The 18106-nt window shown below is 27.9% G+C and overlaps 1 protein-coding gene across 4 annotated transcripts in view; it reads right to left on the reverse strand.

Moving 5' to 3' along the window:
* The window catches only part of LOC135927469 (obg-like ATPase 1), a 124909-nt gene that overhangs the window by 44752 nt on the left and 62051 nt on the right, over nucleotides 1-18106 (reverse strand). For all 4 annotated transcript variants that reach the window (XM_065463465.1, XM_065463462.1, XM_065463464.1 and 1 more), the window contains one exon: nucleotides 1694-1892. In XM_065463465.1, the coding sequence (XP_065319537.1) occupies nucleotides 1694-1892 (199 nt within the window). The remainder of the gene's footprint in view (nucleotides 1-1693; nucleotides 1893-18106) is intronic.

Genomic DNA, 18106 nt, shown 5'->3' on the forward strand with positions numbered 1-18106 from the left:
TCTATTTCTTCATTCCTGTCGCCACTTCAGCTAGGGTTTGGTGTACCTGGAGGCTCTGAAATTTCGGCCCATCTTGCTCGCATTACCCTCTCAAATAATATTCCAGACAATGTCGTTCTAAAACTTGATTTCAATACAATCAAACGTCAATATTTCGTTCTTAAAAGTTTATTTAACTGGTCATTGGTTTATTTATTTGAATAGGCGATATAATATATTATTAAGATAAAATTATTGAAGGTGAAAAATATAAAAATGGAATTTAGGAGAAAAGATAAGGGATTTAAAAAAGATCTATAAAAAGAAAATAGTAGATAAAAACTAGGAAGGAGAAGGGAAGAAAGAAAACATAATTAGGCATGAAAGATTATTCAATGGAAGATATAAAACTTAGATAGTTGGATTGAAAACCCTAGAAATGATAATGCAAGAACTGTTAATTCCGAGATATCCTTTATTTGGACGAGGAAGTAGAGGATGGATTGGGGATAACTTATCTCAATTTTTTGAAGAAAAAGACAAAACAATAAATGTTTTTAATAAATTCCCCACGTTAAAAAAAGTTGTTTATTAAGTATAATATCGCAATCCTCTCATCTGCTTCTGTAGAGCGCGTTTTTAGTATAGATAATGCCATATTAACTTCCAAGCGTTCCTGTCTATCAGAAGAATTTTTAAAACAATTGTTAATAAAATTAATAAGAAAAATTTTTTATAAATAAAAATGTCTTTTTATTCGCTATATTATATTGTATTTATAATTATATTATCAAAATAAAACTATATTATTTTTTAACATAGTTAATATATTGTGTTAAAAAAGATAAGACATTTATTTATATTAAATTAAATATAAAAAAAAATTTATCATAAAATTTTAAACGAACGTTAACGCGTTCGATTTTTGTCAATGAACGTTGAAAGCGTTCGATTTTCTAAGTATTATAAGCTTAAAAATATTTCAAAAATGTTATAGAATGGCTGCTATTTATAAAAAATGTGATTTGATTGATAATAATCTTTAAAACAATTAGGATATAAACTGGAATTTTAGCAATACTAAATCACTTTCATATTTTATAAGCACAAAATTATGAGGCTCGAACCGGTTCACAGGTATTTTAGCGGTTCGATTTAGGTTAGGAAAATCATATAACGGTTTAGGTTCAATAAAAAAATACTGGATGGTTCGGTTTGGATCCCTGGTAAAAATTACATTATCTTAAAATGATAGGTCAAAGGCATTCAAAGAGTGGGTCTAAAATTACCAATAAAATTTTTGGTGAAAAATTCTGCATAGGCCTATACTTAAAGCGAGAAGACGCATGGGTATATAATTTATTTTTAAATCCGGTCGGGATTATCAAAAGCTACAATTTTCGACCCGCTCCGGGCTATATGAGCCGAGTTCAGAGACTGCAAGTCTGATATTCAGTCATTCTTTCTATCAAACTAAGCATTTCCAATCACCTTATGGATATCTCTCATATTACAAAAAAGGGTATAAAATTTATAAGCATATAAACTAATCTTCAAGCGAAAAACCAATTTTCCATCAACTTTAAACTTATCAGCAAAATGCTAGTTATTAGTCACCAAAATGTATATAACGTAATATGTATTTTAAATGATAACTCATTTTTAAGACTTTAATTCAATTGCTAATAAACAAATAACGATAGTCAGAATATACCTTGCTGACGGTACTTTCCACAAGCTTTGACGGCGGCCTCGGAGCCTTGTGATTCTTGAAAATCTTCGAAGCACATGACGTCGGCCATTATGAAACCCTTCTCAAATGCTGAATGAATTTTACCCGCTGCCTGTGGGGCACGCGTTCCAATCTGAATCGTCCATGCCCGCACCTCGTCCGCTCCCGCCGTAAAAAAGTACTGTAATTATGAGTATTTATTAATTTGTCATTTAGTAATATTATATTTCTTATAAAATAAGATGAGATAAGAATAAATTTTATTAGTAAATAACAAACGATAAATCCTAAACCAGAGCCATTTAAAAAAAACGGCCTATAAATTTTTTTATCTATACATTAATTAAAAATAATTTATAAATGAAAAAGTATTTAGGAATCGTTAATTATTTTTTTAATCTATATAAAATGCAGAGTTGTTAAAATAGCGCGCTAACTTTTTTGGTAGCTATAATAGCGACTACTTTTTTTGTAATTATTTAATTTTTTAGGGCGCTACTTTTTATGAAAGTAGCTAAGTAGCCACTACTTCGCCACTTTTAAAAAATATAATGAAGATAAGTATAAACATGAAAATTAAAATATAATTTCAATTTGTAATTTATATTTTCATTTGTATTATAAACTTAAATCACGTGTTAATAATTTAAAATGTCATCGCCTATAATAGATATCCAAATCGTTGAAAGTGATTCAGACAATGATATTAATGAAATGGAAGATACCAAGGAAGAAAATGTTCTTAATAATATTCTTAATAGCTATAATACAAATTTCCCATTCCCTAGATTTGAAAATTTTTTAAAATAAATATATAACCAAAACTGGTTTCAAATTTATTTGTTTAAAATGTAAAAAAATAAATATTTCCTCAAATTAATCCAGTAGCTATAACCTCAAGAAACACCTAAAGGTAAATTGTCATTTTTACATTCTAATAATATTTATTTTATAAGACTGTTCAGGAGTTTTAAGGAAATGGAGAAACATCTAAATAATTTTGGTATAAGCGACTCTACATCCAAAAAGACTAATTCAATTCACCAAATTAATTAATAATGCAAATGACAATATTTCTCAGAAATTGGCTAATAAAGTTATTGTTGATTTTATAATTTATACAGTTCAGCCAATGTCCTTAGTTGATAATCCATCATTTACCATGATGATTAAAACTCTATCCCCTGGTACAATAATTTTATGCCGCCAGACACTAATGAATAAAATAGCAGATAACTTTAAAATGATGAAAGATGCTCTAATAGTAGAGTTATCAGAGATATCATATATATGTACCACGGAAGATAGTTGGACAAATAACAGAAGGTAAAAACTTATTTATATTTATAAATTGATCTGATTAAATAATTTTGAGCTTATTTGGAAATCACAGGCCATTGGCTATACCCTAGGACTTTAAAAAGAAGATCTGTGACATTAGCCCTCAAAATATAATAGGATGCCAGACATACGATGTACTTGCAAATAAAATTATTGATAATCTATCTATATTAAAAATATGTATATAAGATTAAATACGCCCTTACCCTCAAGTGCTATTGTCGAAAGATTATTTAATAAGGCAAAACTTATACTTTCTGATCGTCGCTAGCGGTAGCGCGCTACTTTTAAAAGTAGCGTTTAACAACTCTGATAAAATGTTTCTTTAACCATTTTTAAAAAAGATTATAGTTAAGATATCTCAAACTAAAAATATTTATTGTATTCTCTATTTTAATGTTATGCATTATAAATATTCAGCAATAACTTTGATAATTTAATGATGCTTGTCTATTTTATTCTATTTATCAGAAAACATGACATGAAAAGGAATAGTAAATATTTCCCACCTCCTAATTTTTTTAAAATTTTATTATATTTTAAATTCATTATCTAATTGTGATATTCAATCAGGCAAAAAAGGAAGGAAATATAACATTAAAATTTTTCGAATCATGGAGAGAGCCAATATTTTATTAATATAGTACCGCTAGTTGAGGTATATATCGACAATGCATTAGTTGCGTTTGCAACGCAACGTTTGAAATGCTCAATTTGTGCGCACTATAAAATACAAAAAAAACTTTACAGCTGTTAGCAGCCACGGCATAAATAACGTAATTCGATTTTCTTTTTTAAACCATCTTAAAAGCATTTAATTTTTAATAAATTCTTTTGAAGGAAATGTAATTTATTGTATAAAAGCTATATTCGAAGACTAATCATATACCATGCATAAAAAGTGTGCAAACAGCACAAGATGGTGTTGTTTAAAATAATCCTCGCTTATATATATAGCCACAATATCATCCTCAAAATCAAGCCGGTACTTAAAATTGATCATATTCATCCATAAGATAGTAAATGTGTTGAATTGTAAGTATATAATGCGGAACAGGGGTTTATTGCGAGTAGGGAGCTACCCCCTTTTCAAATTTTGAGGAGGGACTGAGCCACCCCCTTCCCCGTAAAATTTTAATATTTTTTTACATCTGAATCCTTTTTCTTATTATTTTTAAATAAATTCAGATTTTTATTAAGTCATATATCTTTTTCATATTTTTTTAGTCATATAGGGTATAGAGAAGTAAACAATTTTATTTTTCAATTTTTTATACTTTATTTAAAATATAAAGTGTGGTAAACCAGCACCACCAACAATTAGTGTTGTTAAACGGCTCGATTTGAGCCGATTTTTAAAAACGGCTAACTCAATATTTTATCCAAAATAATATTACGCAAGTTTGAAGATTTTGCTCATAGATGGCACAAAGGTCTAGACATCAATTAGCGAAATTTCGAGGTTTAGGTAATATTTTTCTAGCTAAAATATGGATTTAGCCGTTTTTAAAAATCGGCTCAAAATGAGCCGTTTAACAACACTACCAACAATAAATAGCTCCAACAGGTTTTAAGCCAACTCTAAAAAGACGAATATTAAGCGAAAACTATCATCTTGCCCTCGATAGAGGTTTAAAAGGATAGCTCAATTATGAAAAAATATACTCTCGCCTCAACTTAGTGAATTTTTAGACCGTTAGGATTTCGCCGATTTAACAACACTATAGGAAGGAAATAGTCCAATTTTAACCAAATCTTTTAAATTTTTAAATAGGAATTTAAAATTTTCAAATAGGTAGGATGTTACGATAAATCAATTTACTATGAAAGAAATAATAATGGGATATTTTTTTATCAGGTTCTTAGACGGGTCATTCCACATCAAATGAGCAAAAAAAATGAGATTTTCGGCCGACCCCTTTCGATTTTTTTAAAATCTGGTAAGCAAAGAAAGGTCAATGTAACTAAGAAATAGCCAAAATTTTAGCCTCCTAACATTTAAATTTTTGAAGATATTAGGGTTCAAAGTGGCAAAAATGACGTTTTTTACCATTATCTGCCTTCATTCAATTACGCATATCTTAAAAACTACATAATTGTAAATAACGAATTTAATATCAAAATTACGTACAAAGATTCTACTTTTAGATAAAAAAATTTATTTATTTTTTTTACCAATTTCCGGCCATTTTATTTAATATATAAAGACTAAAAACAATTTTTTGGAAATAATACGACCTTCAATTCCTAAAAAAAATTAAGTAGACATTATTAAACTCTTCCTTTGTATTTATATAAAAAAATTGGTTTGGGACGCGGCCATCTTCATTCTTAAAATCGATAAAAATGTTAAGGAAAGTGTATAAATATTTTCCCGAAAGGGGGCGTCTTTGTATAAAATTATATATTAAACAGTTTTTAATGGTTTTTCTTGGACTATTTGATATAATTTAAAGGATTAATTATCTTGTAAGTGAAAATAAAAATAAATGGGGCTTTCGTTCAATTATAGAAATTGTATATCGATAAAAGAAATTCAATTTATTACTTTATTTATAATTTATTATAAAAATTTTGCCCATATAGCATATATTTAATGAATATTAATAAAATATATTTAACCAAGTTTATAGTTATTGAATATATGAATCAGAATCTTGTGCATTTCATAGACGCCAAAAAATAAATTAGAATAACAATAAATAAGTGTTTCAATCAATAAAATAAATAAAAATTTTAAAATTGATTAATCATTCAATACATGTTCACTATATTAATTTATTTATTAATTAATTTATTGGTATTTTTTTTATCAACACCTAACCCCAAGCCTGGAAAACCTATAGACGAATATACAGTTAAAATTGTACAAGAATTTTATTGTATGGACGAAATAAGCAGAATCATGCCAGGCAAGAAAGATTGCGTTTCGATTTTGACCAAAGACGGAAAAAAGAATACCATACATAAGAGATTAATTTTAGATAATTTGAAAGAAATTCATATATTTTTTAAAGAAATGAGGCCTGATGTTAAAATTGGTTTTTCGAAATTTGCAAGCATTCGCTCAAAAATTGTATACTCGTTGGAGGTAGTGGTACACATGTATGTGATTGCAGCTACCACCAAAATTTTAAATTAATGATCATTGGATCAAATTTACCCAATTTAACCAATGATATGTTGCCCTTTAAAACATACAAACATATTTTACACTTAATAATTTGTAATTCGCCTCAACCATCCAGTTTATATGGGCAAATGTGATAATTGTCCAGGGTCAACACATTTACACGATCAAATAGAAATATTGTTTCGTTCTGTTGCGTTATTCCTTTATCTTATTTTTTGTTTTTTGCATTTGAACTTTTATTATTTTTGTTATAATCTAATTTTATTTTATAAACGGCGTAACCTTACTTTTTTATATATTATTTTACTTTTTTGTATTTCGTTTTATATTCTAATTTATATTTTAGAAAAGGTATTTATACCTTAAGAAAAGAAAAAAGAAGTTAGTTAATAAAATATATTTTTTATTTAATAAAGTTAATAAAACTTATTTATTATTCACCGGCATATATTCATGTTATTCTACATGGTGCCTCCAGTTTTGGCAAAAGAAACTCGCCTTATGGAAATTTTTGTTAAAAATAAAAAAAAATTTTTCCCTTTGTAAATATGGTTAATAAAAAAAATTATAAAATGGTACAAATAATTCTATATAAGATGGATAAAAAAAGGGTAAGTCATTTCAAAATTATTTTCATCAATTATGTTCGCCTTCAAACTACTTAATGTACCCCATCAAATCTCCATATACGATATTTTGTTTAAGTTAACTTATAATTCCGATGTCAACTTTTATAGGATAGACGGTACGGAGGACGTGTTGTTTGAATTTATGAACTTAAGAGATATGATTAATTGTTTCGAATTGTTAAATGGGAAACATTACATTTATGGTGACAATGATTTCATTGAATTAATCTGTATATTTACCAAAACATGAATAGCTATACCAAAAATTTGAATTGATAAAATAATAAATGTTATAATTGCTTATTTATGTGTCTTATTAATTAAATATGGAAATTAAACAAGAATTTACACATAAGATCCCTAAGTTAGTGGGTCCTCTTACTGAAATTTATTTAGACAGAATATTAAATTACTTTTCGACCAGTACATTATCGGACTCTATTAAAATTAATACTTTGCTTAATAATTTATCAGACGAAGTTTTTGACGACATTAAGGCAATTTGTTCTGATACCGATATTTTAGATCTTAAAATTGTGATTAAAAAGTTAACCTATCTTTTACCAGCGCTAAATTTAAATACTTTAATTAATAAATTTAATCTTCTTCAACAAAACTCATCAGAGAGTTTTATGCTGTGGTACATTAGAGTATCGAAACTTCATAAGAAATGTAATTTTTTGGACGATAGTAGATTAAAAGAGAAATTACGGACATCTACTTTAAACGATAAAATTAAATACAAATTCTCCAAAAATTTTGACCTTACATTGAATCAGATGGTGGAATTAGGGGTGAAACTGGACTCTAGTAATATTAAGTCTGAGGATAATGATATAAGTTATATAAATAATGATAAAAAATCCGATAAAGATAAAAATTTTTGCAGTAGAAATGATAATAATTTTAGAAATAATTATGATAATAGATATAGAAATGGGAATTACAATAATAATTTTAGATACAATTATGGTAATAATAATTCGCGATACCACGATAATTATAACAATTATAACTATAACAATTATCGCTATAATAATAATAATCAATCGAATTTTGGTAGAAATAATACATGGTATGATTATAATCAAAGAAAACAAATCCAATACGGTGACGGAAATCGTAACAATTACCAATCTTATTACAACAACTCAGATAATTATAGAGGTAATGATAAGTATCAGAGAAAGCAAATACAATATAACAACAACTCAAATAATTATAGAGGTAATGATAATATTCAGAGAAAGCAAATACAATATAATAACAACTCAAATAATTATAGAAGTGGCGACGAAAATAATAAAAAGCAAATACAATACAATAATGATTACAACATGAATATTGAAGAAATTATTGAAGAGAAAGTTGATTCTACAAAGAACAAAGATGATAATGATTTTAATGTCAACAATTTATCTGGTGACGTGATTAATGACAAAGATAACGCATTTATGACTACTGTAAAAGTGAACGATGTTGTTACTTGTATGCAAGTGGACACTGGATCCAAATACACTATCATACCTCATGGTCTGGCTAAAAAACTTGGTATTAGAGATCTTAAGAAATCCGAGCTACAACTCACTGCTTATGACGGGAATTTAATCAAAATCATAGGAACTACTCAAGTTAAAGTGACTTATGATGGTATGTCCAAATATTTACAAGCGGTAGTGGTTGAATCAAGTAAAAATGCTTTGTTGGGACGTATGTGGATCAATGCTTTCAAAAATATTTTAAATAAATTTATAGCAAATATTGACACTAATTACGAAGATGAAATAAAAAAATTGATTAAAGAGTGTGAATCGAAATTGACTAATGGGCCAATTAACAAAGCAAGTGTCAAGTTACATTTAAAAAATGATGCCCAACCTAAAATTATACCGCCTAGACGTATACCTTATTCAAAAATTGATCTTGTTAGTAAAGAACTCAAGAAATGGATACATGATAAAATAATTGAGCCGGTGAATGATGTCCGATGGGCAAGTCCTGTTACCGCTGTCTATAAAGAAGATGGGAGCATTAGGCTTTGCGCTGATTTTAAGGATACTGTAAACCCAGCTCTAGAAGACTTTAGATACCCTCTACCACGAATTAATGATCTAACTGCTAAACTTTCGGAAGGAAAGAAATTTACGAAGATTGACTTTAAAAATGCTTTCTTACAGATTCCAATTGATAAAAGTTGCAGAAATATTTTAACCATATCTACGCATAAGGGATATTACCAATTTACTAACTTCCTTTTGGGCTTAAGACCTCATCTGCAATTTTTCAACAGATTATGGATCAAATCTTCGGGGACATGGATGACGTTATATTTTATATTGATGATTTACTTATAACTGGAAAAAACGATGAAGCCCACCTAAACAACATAAAAAAAGTGTTTGATAGAATATCATCGTTTGGGCTAATACCTAACTTTAATAAAAGTGTGTTCTTTAAAAACAAAGTGAGGTTCCTGGGTCATGATATTGACGCTAAGGGGATTCATGCTAATCACGACAAAATTGAAGCAATAATTAATATGCCAGAACCAAAGTCAGCTGCTGAATTATCAACATTTCTGGGAATGGCTGGCTACTATAGAAAATTTTTGAACAATTTTGCGGAAATTGCCGATCCTCTTTATAAGATTGTCAATAAAGAAAAATGGGCTTGGAATCTAGAACACTCTAAAAGTTTTAATGATCTAAAGAAGTTAATTAGTCTTCCACCTGCTTTGACATATTTTAACCCTGAATTACCTATAGGGATAGCCACTGACGCATCAAAATGTGGTTTAGGAGCTGTTTTATTTCATATTGAAAAAGATGGTAAAGAAAAACCTATAGCTTTCGCGTCGAGAACTTTATTAAAATCTGAAATGAATTATACCAATATTGAGCGTGAGGCTCTCGCTATAATGTTCGCCATAAAGAGATTTCAGGAATATTTAATCGGCACAAAATTTACAATTATTACTGACCATAAGCCTCTAGTTCACATCTTCACCAAGGGTCTTAAGGATAATAGCACCATGTCGTTAAGACTCCAGAAGTGGAATATTACATTAGGAGGATATGATTTTTATATAAAGTATAAAGCCGGTAAATATAATGTTGTTCCTGATTGCCTTTCAAGATTACCACAAGAATGTCGTGATGAAACTATTGAAAATGTAACCATTATAAATGAATATGAGGACTTACCTATTAACTTTGATCAAATCCGTGATGAAACTTTGAAAGATACGGAATTAAAACAAGTCATAAATGATATTAATAACAACAGACCTATAATGAATAATATTTATAAAAACATTGAATTGGAATTAAGTATAATTAAAGATTGTCTTTACAAAAGCAATAAAATTATAATTCCGTCTTCTATGAGAAAAACTATACTACAGTCATTACATGAAGGTCACTTGGGAGCAGGAAAAATCAAATCCTTAGCCAAAGATTACATGTGGTGGCCTGGCATAAATAATGTTATTGTTATGGAAGTGAAAAATTGTGATGATTGTAATATATATCACGATAATCCTATAAAGATACAAAAACCATGGGTTTCGGCAACTAAACCGTTTGAAAGGATACATATAGATTATGCGGGTCCGTTTTTCACAAAAAATTGGTTGATAATAGTCGATGCCTACAGCAAATTTCCAATTATTATTCCTGTTAAAAATATTACGACTAATGTTACTTTAAAAGAAATCTTTAAAACTATTTCGCTATACGGAATACCTGAAACTATAGTTACTGATAACGGTACTAACTTTACGAGTAACGATTTTGAAAAATTTTGCAACAATTTTGGTATTAAACATGTGCTTACATCTGCTTATCACCAGCAATCCAATGGCCAGGTTGAACGCATGGTTAGAACGTTCAAAACACACATGAAAAGGAATATTAAAATAGACCCAGATATCGCACTTAGCAAATTTTTACTTAATTACAGAAATACGCGTAATGATACTACAGGAGTTACACCATCACAGAAAATGTTTAATCGAGATATTAGAATTAAATGGGACTTATTAAAACCGATGGAGGAAAAGAAGAATAAAATAAACGTTACTTTACCACGAAATAGAACTTTTAACGTAGTAGATTTTGTTTGGTATAAAATACAAGGTGATGATAAATGGTGCAAATGTATGATCACACATAAAGAAAGTGATATGATTATCCAAATTAAGACTGAGAAAGGTATTTTAAGGAGACATTTAGATCAAATAAGAATTAGAAACTGTTTTAACACAATTATTAACTATGACTCTAAGGATTCTTTTAAGGAGGGAAGTATGGACAAAAATATAAAAATTACTGATAATAACGATATAACACCTATCTCTAGACCTGTGCGAATAAAAAAAAACCTGTTTATTTAAAAGACTATGTAACTTAAAATATAAAATAAATGTTAAATTGCATAAACTAAATTAAATATTAAAAGGCTTATATTAAAACGCTAAAAATATAACAATCTTATTGATTTATCATTCTTCATTTATTCTTATGACGAACTATTATTTCTTATTCGCAACTTATTTATGATAATAACAATTTTGGAAAAATGATAATAACAATTGAGTACTATCAAACAAGCTATGATTAATGGAGACAATTTACGATATGGATATCAAGCTTGTGATTTAAACAAACCACCGTGCAAAATCGATTTATACAAACCAACGATTGGACAAGCCAACGTTATGATGATTTGTGATACAACTTGATTACCAAAATTATAAACCACTTGAACAACAAACTCTCTATGACTTCTCCGATGAAATTATCAGAAGAGGGAGAATGTTGCGTTATTCCTTTATCTTATTTTTTGTTTTTTGCATTTGAACTTTTATTATTTTTGTTATAATCTAATTTTATTTTATAAACGGCGTAACCTTACTTTTTTATATATTATTTTACTTTTTTGTATTTCGTTTTATATTCTAATTTATATTTTAGAAAAGGTATTTATACCTTAAGAAAAGAAAAAAGAAGTTAGTTAATAAAATATATTTTTTATTTAATAAAGTTAATAAAACTTATTTATTATTCACCGGCACATATTCATGTTATACTACACGTTCTAAGGAGATCGAATTTATAACATACAAACAATGGCTAACCGTAGATAGAACCACTCTTGAAACAATAACCAAACCAGTAGGTAAATTTATAAATGCCTTTTTTGAAAAAATGGAATCTTTATTACTCCATTTTTTTATTTCAACGCAACAATCGTTGTATCAAAACAATCTAAAATTGAACTTAGATTAAGACCAATATTTAATTTTATATGTGATTTTTAAAAAAACTATAGGTTTATACTTCAGGATAAAGTACAAAATTATCATTGGAATAGGGCTCAATCCACTGCTCACCCTTTTGTTATATATTATAAAGATAATTTTGCCAATATTTGTTGCCTAAATTATGTAATGATATCCGAATCTTTGCAACACAATACAATAGCAGTACATAATTTCAAAAAAACATTGGTAAATTTTTTAATTAATAAAATTTGTAGGCCAAATAAAATTTTTTATTTTTCCGATGATAAAAATCGTAAAAATTTTATTAATATTTGTCATCATGAGATGGATTTCGGGATACAGGCGAAATGACATTTTTCTGCTATAGCGCACGGGAAAAGTGTTTGTGATGCGATAGGTGGCACTGTTAAAAGATTAGCCGCTAGAGCTAGTTTACAAGGCCTTACTCAAAGTAAATAACCACATCATATGAATTGTACGAGTTAAATAAAGAAAATATTAATGTCATAATTTTGAATAGATGACCAAAATAAATTATGATTACGAAGATCTATTACTCAGGGAAAGATTTTCAAAAACTAGATCTATACCTGGAACACACAAAATACACACCTTGATTCCAACAGATCTACATCAATTTAAAAGTAAAATGTATTCCAATTCAATAGAAAGTACTATAGAATTATCATATAAGTATAATTATTGAAGAAATATCAGGATACCTAACGTATCCTTGTGATTCTAATTGGTGGTTAGCTTTGTTTTAGTGAAAAATTAAAAGCAGGAAGAAATATATATAAAGTTTTTAACCCATCCGGACCTTCTAATTCCTTTACATTTCCAAGTATAGACGGCACTCTTTACTTGCCCAGATGTCATATCTTAACATTAGTTTCACTGTTAACGGCTACTGGCCTTAGTTATACATTGTTGTCACAAGAAAGTAAATGGCGCTACCAAAAAATTAGAATCTTTTAAAAGTGAGTTGTTTATTAGATTTTTAAATTTAAATTATATCAATTTTTTTAATATTTAGGGCGCCATATATGAAATGCACAAGATTCTGATTCATATATTCAAGAACTCGAAACTTAATTGAACATATTTTTTAATATTCATTAAATATATGTTATATGCGCAAAAAATTTTAAAATAAATTATAAATAAAGTAATAAATTGAATTTCTTTTATCGATAGACAATTTCTATAATTGAATGAAAGCCCCATTTATTGTTATTTTCACTTCCAAGATGAATAATCCTTTAAATTATATCAAATAGTCCAAGAAAAACCATTAAAAACTGATTAATATATAATTTTATACAAAGACGCCCCCTTTCGGGAAAATATACACTTTTCTAAATATTTTTATCGATTTTGAGAATGAAGATGGCCGCGTCCCAGATTAATTTTTTTTTATAAATATAAAGGAAGAGTTAAATAATGTCTACTAAATTTTTTTTAAAAATTGAAGGTCGTATTATTTCCAAAAATTGTTTTTAGTCTTCATTTACTATGTGGATCTATTCTGTAGGTAGAGTGCGAAAAGGGCTTTCATCTTTTGATTTTGATCATGACAGATAAACGGAACGAATTTTAGAGTAAATAATTCGTCAAATTTATATTCGATATCGGACAGAATTCTAGATTCATGTATCAAAATATAGAAAAAGAATCATCGCGGAAGAATAAAATCTTTTTAAAGAAAAATACAGCCCAAAGAAAACGAAGAAATGAAAGATTTATTGAAATTATTTTTAAATTTGTATAGATATCGGTAGTATAAAATTTATATAAAGAATTTAGTCATATTCGTAATAAAAAATAAGGTCGAATTCATATATATCATAATATTGATAGCATATAAAAAAATCGTATCACGTATTATAGTTAAACATTTTCCACGAAATGAATTATCGCAAATGTATTACAGCGAATGATTATCGCGGATGTATCATCGCGAATGTTATTGCGTATTCATATATTTGAAGTTGATATAAATAATTTAAAGTATTAACTTACTTTCGAATAAGGAGTTCATCATTAATATTTTATTATTTTTTAAATATATCGGAATTTATAAATTTGTTAACTTTTGGGAGTTCCTGGCCAATAATATTTTTTCCCCGGATCTCTATTTCTCTAAGAAAATTCTTTAGATTCCCTACTTATATTCTAACTCATTAGCAAGTTCAGACCTTTTTCAAAATAGCGTTAAAATATTTATAAGCCTAAAACATGTCATTTGCAATTTATGGAATTTAGCATCCTCATTTTTTTTTTAATAATTAGATTGAATAGTGTTATATAAAATTTGAAATACTAATATTTTATAAAAAAAAGAGCTTAAGACTCTTATTTGTTTTTATTTATTTAAAAATAAGCTAAACGTGTTCCCATTATGTTGATCAGGTGAGAGTCCGCTCGCCTTTTTTAAATTTTTTTTCGTAATTATAAATTACAGGGTTTTACATTCAAAAAAGGAAAAGTCCCAATCAAAAAAGGAAAAATTTCAATCATAGGTCCGATCAAAAAAGGAATAGGTCATTCAATCAAAAAAGGAAAAGGTCCAAACAAAAAAGGAAAAGTGTCAATCAATAAAGGAAGATTCCCAAAAAGAAAGGAAAAAGTCCGATCAAAAAAGGAAAAGTGCAAACAAAAAAGGAAAAGGTTCGATAAAAAAAGGGAAAGCGTCAAACAAAAAAGGAAAAGGTCCAATTACAAAAGGAAAAGGTCCAATTACAGAAGGAAAAGTGTCAATCGAAAAAGGAAAATTCCCATTCAAAAAAGGAAAATCGTAATTTAAAATTTTTTTTTTTTAATTTTTATTTATTTTTGTTATTCCTTCTTAATTTATATCTAAATTTTTGCGATTTCTTTACGTTTTTTTTCTTACTGGTCTTTTCTCAATTTATTTCTAACTTTTAGCGATTTTCTTTACTTATATTTTTCTTACTATATCTTCTCTCAATTTATTAACTTCTCATTTTTGATAATTCTTTTGTTTTAAAAATAATTTATAAATTTAGGTCCATTTTTTTAACAATTCTTTACCTTTTTTTTCCATCATACATACACTACCGGCCAGCAATGATTGCCCACCCTGCATTTTTACATAAAAATATTAATAACTTAAAACTTTTTAACTTGTTTGGGTAAAAGCGAATTGATTAATTAATTTAAGATGTCAAGACATATAGAAATAAAAAACTCGGAATTTCTATATATTTTTCTATGAAATTTTAGCTTTTGAAAACAACATGTCAAAAATGATTAGGGTTCATTAGTTTTTTTCAGCGACAATTTTAAGTTGCCCATTGTTTTTTGGAAGAAAGTCATTAATCACATTCTAACCCATTTTTAATTATTTTAAAAAAAATTCCTAGATTTTTGTTTTGTTTTAAAACATTGTTTAAATAAACTTTTTAGTCTTTATAAATTTTAACGAACATTCGACCAAAATGAAAAAAGGAAAAGATCTATTACAACTAAATGTAAAATAATTAACTTACACATATGTGGTAAAAGTAATAGCCGAGAATTAACCCTAGCTCGACGAACAGTCGATTGTATACTTAAAAGATTATGCAACAATAATACAATATCGAATCCAAAGAGGCCTGGAAGACCCCGCAAAACGACTTGAAGCGATGATAGGTATATAGCAAGGATCAGTAAACTCAATCGACGCCTGTTACGTAAGAGATAGCTGCAGAAATTAATCTAACTCGGGAAAACCCGATAAGTGTCACAACTGTGAAAAGGCGCCTTAGGAGCTTTGAACTTTATGGTAGAGAGCGGTTAAAAAGCCACTCTTGAGCAAAAAAAATAAACTCAAGCGATTAGACTGGGCACGAAAACATCAATTTTGGACATCTGCCAACTGGTACCAGGTCTTATGGAGTGATGAGTCAAAATTCGAAATCTTCGATTCTAAAAGAAGGCAATATATTCACCGCTCCTGGAGAGCGAATGAGGGATCACTGCACAATTTTCCTATGGTCAAATTCGGGGTAGGGTCTGTTATGGTGTGGGGGTGCTTTAATGCTGGGGCAACCGGTGACATTGCCAAAATTAAAGGAATCCTTAACAAGGAGGAATACCGGCAAATCGTTGAGGACCATGTGATTTCATCAGGAAAGCGTTTGATCGGGAATAACTTTTTATTTCAACAAGATAATGACCCAAACATCCAGGCTATGCAAAGATTATTTACAAAATCTACAACAACAGGGTATTCTCGAGTTGATGACTTGGCTATCCCAGTCTCCCGACCTCAATCCAGAACTTTTATGGGATCACCTTGATAGACAAACGCGAAACTCTAACCTCTCATTCGCACCTTTGGGAAGTTTTACAGAGAGAATGGAACAATATCACTTCCGAATATTTAAAAAATCTCATCGAAAGATTACCAAAAATTTGTGCAGCAATTATTAAGAATAAAGGTGGTCATATTGATGAGACCAAAATTTGATCTTAATTAATTGCTATGTCTTTTATTTTTTGTAATTTTATGCAATAATATGTAAACTTATAAATAAATTTGATAAACCTCATATTGTTTGTTATTTGTCTTATTTTAAGAAAAATGTTAAGAAAATACAGGGTGGGCAATCATTTATGGCCGGTAGTGTACAATATTCTTTTTATGATTTTTTCATTGTAATCTTTTACATACATTTCTAACCTTTTCAATCCCTTTAAGTCATTTTTAATCTTTATTTTTTTGAGCATTTCTCAATTTTTTTCTTCTCATTTTTGAAAATTATATTTAATCTTTTTGGCAGACAATATAATTACAATTACTAAATCAAATTAATCGTTTGGTTATAATGTACCTTTTAAAATTAAATAAGTTTGAACTGTAATACCAAACGATATGTAAATTAATAAAATTTAATCATTTTTAAATTCTAATTTTTATCTAAAATAAGAAGAAAAAAAATTGAGAAATGCTCAAAAAAATAAAGATTAAAAATGACTTAAAGAGATTGAAAAGGTTAGAAATGTATGTAAAAGATTACAATGAAAAAATCATAAAAAGAATATTGCATGTATGATGTAAACAAAACGTAAAGAATTGTTAAAAAAATGGACCTAAATTTATAAATTATTTTTAAAAATACAAAAGAATTATCAAATATGAAATTGAGAGAAGATATAGTAAGAAAAATTAAGATCGCAAAAAGTTAGAAATAAATTGAGAAAAGATCAGTAAGAAAAAAAACGTAAAGAAATAACAAAAATTTAGATATAAATTAAATAGGAATAACAAAAATAAATAAAAATTTACAAAAAATTGACAAAAAATTTTAAAAAATTATGATTTTCCTTTTTTGAATGGGAATTTTCCTTTTTTGATTGACACTTTTCCTTTTTTGATCGGACTTTTTCCTTTTTTGATTGACACTTTTCCTTTTTTTGTTTGGACCTTTTCCCTTTTTGATCGGACCTTTTCCTTTAATGATTGAAGCTTTTCCTTTTTTGATTGGGACTTTTCCTCTTTTGAATGGAAAACCTATAATTCAAAACACAATGCATACTTTGAGATATATCAAATTATTAAAATAATAAGTATAATTAATGTAATTAATCTATCCTTTTTTTCTTGAATAACACCTAACAATAATTTGACTATTTCGAAATTAGGTGCCATATTTTACCAATTTTTCTTTCATGTAAGATTCAAAAGGTTCGCCTATTACTTGATAATTTTTTGGTATATGGAACCCATATTTTGAGGTCTCTTTGTTAAACTGGAGGAATACCCCAAGAGAATTCTGGAATTAAACTCGGTATATTCTAGCTTTTCTTCACATGGTATAATTTTATCATCATTATTATTATTGATACCAATTTGTTTAATTATTGTTTGGTTCAAAGACAAACTTACATTTTATCACATGATTATAAGAAACTTTATATCATGATAGACACTTATTTCTAGGGCTGTGCCGATCCACATATTTTTCACCGATCCGATCCGATATTGGTTCGACCGATAT

The sequence above is a fragment of the Gordionus sp. m RMFG-2023 genome, chromosome 3, assembly GCF_954871325.1.
Source record: "Gordionus sp. m RMFG-2023 chromosome 3, tfGorSpeb1-WG-v2, whole genome shotgun sequence".
Taxonomy (NCBI): domain Eukaryota; kingdom Metazoa; phylum Nematomorpha; class Gordioida; order Chordodea; family Parachordodidae; genus Gordionus; species Gordionus sp. m RMFG-2023.